Source organism: Colobus angolensis, unplaced genomic scaffold, assembly GCF_000951035.1.
Source record: "Colobus angolensis palliatus isolate OR3802 unplaced genomic scaffold, Cang.pa_1.0 Scaffold251, whole genome shotgun sequence".
In the NCBI taxonomy this organism is placed as follows: domain Eukaryota; kingdom Metazoa; phylum Chordata; class Mammalia; order Primates; family Cercopithecidae; genus Colobus; species Colobus angolensis.
Window position 1 is genome coordinate 1,134,607 of NW_012115722.1, and position 4,419 is coordinate 1,139,025.

Genomic DNA, 4,419 nt, shown 5'->3' on the forward strand with positions numbered 1-4,419 from the left:
TTAGAGACGGGGTTTCTCCATGTTGGTCAGGCTAGTCTCAAACTCCCAACCTCAGGTGATCCCCCGACCTCGGCCTCCCAAAGTGCTGGGATTACAGGCATGAGCTACCACACCCAGCCACTAGCTTAAAAATTCTGATTGCATGTGAGGGTCATTATCCTAGAGGCTTTCACTAGGTAAACTTCAGGATTAACTCGTTAGTTTTAGCTCCACGAGCAATATGTACAGGTCCATGCAGTACGTCTCAAATGCTCATCTCCATGCACACGTGATAAGGTTTATTCTTTAAATACCCAAGATGCCAGTGAACTTTGGACTTCTGTAGAACTGTTTTCATCTTTTCAACTACTGTTTCTGTCTGCGAGCCTTTCCAGAGAAAAATCTGTTGAACAACATTAACACTTTCCTGCTCTTTTCTCCCTAGTTTTTGATGCACGAGCAGATGATAAAGGTATTGGCAAGCTCAGGATAACAGTCGAAGCTCTCCATGCCCTCCGGTCTGTCTATGAGCAATACAGAGATGACTTGGAGGCTTGAAAGCAACTGCTCCAGAAGCATCTCCTACTCCTGAGTAAATGCTCACATGAAAGCTCCTACATGAGATTTTTGTAATTACTCTGGTGTATATAATCTGTAATTCTTGGGAAGCTGGGAGTGGGGAGACCTAGGTTTGAAGTGTTGAAGTTTTGTATACTTTTTCATTTGTTTATTTCTCTACTCCCTCTTTCTCATAACTGCCAACCCTCAGGACTTAAGTTCTCCATAATGGGCAGTACCTTCTCAATAATGTATACCTACATGATAGCATAAGAAAGTCTATTTGCATTTGCAACATTTTCTTAGGAAGAACTGAAATGTAATTCCCATTTTTATTTTTAATAAGCAAAAGCATAAATCTTAGAAAACCTATGAAAAAGAAGTACTTTTATGTTATCCCTAATTGTCCCACTAAATGGAATGCCTATGATTAGCCTCATTAAGAGTTTTATACTGTGAAGATTTTATTAGAAGCAATATATGAAAATTACTTGGATTAATGTGTTAATCTTCCTCTTTAAAATGCTAATATCCATTTTATGCACATTAAAGCTCAGTATGCATTTTCTTTGATGCATGCAGTTTCTATCAATTAAATATAAAGAATGAAACTTAGCACCAACTTATTCAATGACTGCAAGTTTTTTGTTTTTCTTTCATAAAAGTTCATTCTATTTGTATTATTTTCATGTATTTGTAATGGTGATATGGGATCCAAGGCTGTATATATAAAAAGGAGATAGGTATATAGATAGACGTGAAATTTACACGTTGAAAACAGCATATGACATAGAAAGAAATTATGAAAAGTATAACTCAAATTCTGATATGCTTAGTTAGACGTGAAAGGAGTATCTTTTTATCATTATTTAAATTTACATCAAGCCAGTACAGTGCCGAGGTGTATCTGTGTAACCAGATCCTCGAAAAGCAGCTCCGAAAGTTAATTTTCTAGCTTTTACCCAATCTCACTGAAGGATTTAATTGATATTTTTAATGGAGCTGTGAATCAATGCTGCAAAGGAATTGTCTCTAGAGGTCTAGGATATAATGTATTTCATTTTTTAATTTACTTTTTTATTTGTCATTTTCTTCAAAGGATTTTTATAGGCTGTGGGTTTTCACTGTTTGCAAACAGGCTATGTTCCTTCTTAAGCATATGTAAAGTATTCAGGGAGATAAGTAATTTATTAAAATCTACCTAATTTGCCGTGATATATTAAATCTCTGCTTCAGTGATCACAGACCATTTCATTTAGAGAATTAGGCATTCCCTCTTTGTGTGATTAAAGCTCTGGAAAATGAGTTCTTTGCTCCTATTTGTGAACATTCAAAGCCTGCTAATGGCAAGAAGATGGAATAGATTATGAGACAATTCATTACAGTTCAATAGAAAAAAAAAGCAGCTATAATGCAAAAATGCAAGTATGAATATCTGCATATAGTTTGAACCATCTGTGCTCTAATGGCTTCAATAATGACTCTCGTCTTTAGGAGGCTTTGAAATGACATCCGTACAATATTAATTTGTTGATGTACATTGTGGGACCAGTAGAGTATGATCTGACCACAGAAATCTATAAATTCTGTCTATACCACTGGGCCTGTCTGTCCTGGGGCCTGCCATCTCCGAGAAGAATCTTGCTCTCATCCAACTCGGCAAATCTTCATAATAACTCATTCCTCTGGAACCTTCTAGAGACCACAAACATCTGCAGACTAAACCTCTCCAATCCTAGTAAACAACCACATGTTTGTTGTCACTTAGGCTGGCTCTGAGCTCATTTTTTTGGCCCCTCTTTCTAGCTTTCTTTGGCTTTATGCAGTTACAGTGTCATTAAGGCCCATAATATTCCCTGCAGTAATTTAAAACAGCCAGATTATACCCTGGGATTAACAGAGTGGTTTTTGAGACATTTATTGTGGTATTCTCCTAGGAGGTTTGTATTGTTGTTGTAAAATGTTACATCCCAAACTAAATAACCCTTCTGCAGGGAGAAGAACCAGATTGCACTGACTTCTTAGGATCATTAAGTGGAAAGGAAAAGTGTTTCTTAGAAAACTTCTGGGACCCAGTCACCTGTACTGAATGCATATCTTAGACAAGATTAGAGAAGCAGCCATGTTTCTGTCACATTGTTTACTGTCGTATTAAAGATTTCTAGTTTTAAAATATTCAGTTTCAAACTATTGCGAATTTTCACAACACTCATTTTCATAGCTAATTGCTGCTGAAACATTTTGAAGTGGAGAGGTAGTATTAAATGCTGTCGTGTGGATACTTAAGTTGGGTTTTATAATCTGTTTGAGAATTGTGTTTGTTTTATCTTGTGGTAACCCGAGGCCATTGAAAAGCTTACCACCTTTTGGGTTAAAGAGCAGTAGTTTTCTCTTGGTGAGCCAAACTGGATCCATTGAAAAGGGCTTGGCGTCAGGGGCCACCAGCAGTGGCCTTACCACACAGATACCAGCTTAAGGTGTTGCTGGTGTGAATGTACAGTTCTTGGTGTAACTGGCCCAGTGCACTCAGCACTTTTTTGGGCTGTAATGCTTTTAGTTTGGAAATATAAATAGAGATGTGATGTGGTATGTGGGAGAGTGTATTTTACATGTTTTTTTGCCTACTGTAGTAGAAATGTCAAATTCCCAGCCACTGTCATGAAAAGCAGTTGACAAAAATAAGTTTTATGGTTTACAGTGTGGTTTACGTAAAGAACATTTCTCTTCACTCTAGTTTCAACATGTTTTCTAAATTATCATGGTTTACTGCCATTTAACTTAAATTAGTTTTTTTTAAGAATAAATAGAGAATATGTTTAATCAAATAAAGAAAGGCCACATTGAAATTCTGCTGTTCCTGCCATTCATTCGTTACCACAAAACACAAATAATTTCTACGTGTTATGAAGACGTGTGGGCAGAGAAGTGGTCATGTGATTGGAGAGGTTTTGCGTGCGCTCATGTTCCCACAACAAAACATAAATTATTTTAGTAATCTGACATCAAGAGCTGTGAAAATGAAAACCAGTTCTTACACATGTTCTAACAAGAATCTGATTAACATTTTTGTGGATATGGAAAATATTTTTTTTTTAGTCAAACTGGCACTATTGCTGAATGCAGAGTGATTTCCTTATGCACTAGATAGAAAAATGTGAATCATGTCTGTGAACAAATATGAAAATAAAATGTCATCTTTGTGTAGGACAGAACAACGAAGAGAGAGCTTTTGGGATAAAAAATTATCGAGTGATTGACAATATCAGGATGATAATTCATCCCCAACGATCAGAGTACATTTTAATAAGTCACTCATGCCTGAAGGCCTCTGACTACCTTAACAAAGAAAAACTAAACCCGTGATTTATTAGAGATTGGGCAACATGCCTAATTAAATCCATGAATGGGAGCAAACACAGATTTACATCCCCTTTGTTCAGAACAAAAACAACCTCCAGGTCAACCAGAAATAGAAAATATCAAAGCAAGAGAAACAAGTGTTTTGAAAACTAAAAATATAGAATTAGAAAACATCTCCTCATCCTAATCTCTTTTACCTTACAAGGTAGAATTTTCACTTCCATTTCAAAGTGCCACCAGTGGACTGCACCTTCCAGCCTGACCGCCTGGAAAATTGGGCCCATATTACTGGTATTCTTATACCTTTTGTTCTTGCCCTTTCATTTTCCATATGACATTCGCTAATATATCAAGTTATGTTTTTCCTTCAGGCTTTTGGAAGTGCAATCTGGTACTCTTAGACTTCGATCATGACCTCTTTTCTGAGGTAGATGCTGTTTGACTTTTCTGCTTTTTGTCTCTTCTCATTCTATTGAGATTCACTTTTGTCATCCCTAAAACAGCATTACCTCTTTCTTCACT

General features: G+C 36.5%; 1 protein-coding gene across 2 annotated transcripts in view; it reads left to right on the plus strand.

Annotated features, from left to right (window-relative positions):
- The window catches only part of RPGRIP1L (RPGRIP1-like), a 99,750-nt gene extending 97,038 nt beyond the window's left edge, over window positions 1-2,712 (plus strand). The window contains exon 25 of one of the 2 annotated variants that reach the window (XM_011946600.1): window positions 425-2,712. In XM_011946600.1, the coding sequence (XP_011801990.1) occupies window positions 425-537 (113 nt within the window). In that variant the 3' untranslated portion in view covers window positions 538-2,712. The remainder of the gene's footprint in view (window positions 1-424) is intronic. The other variant, XM_011946599.1, reaches the window with a different exon arrangement.
- The last annotated feature ends 1,707 nt before the right edge of the window (window positions 2,713-4,419 follow it).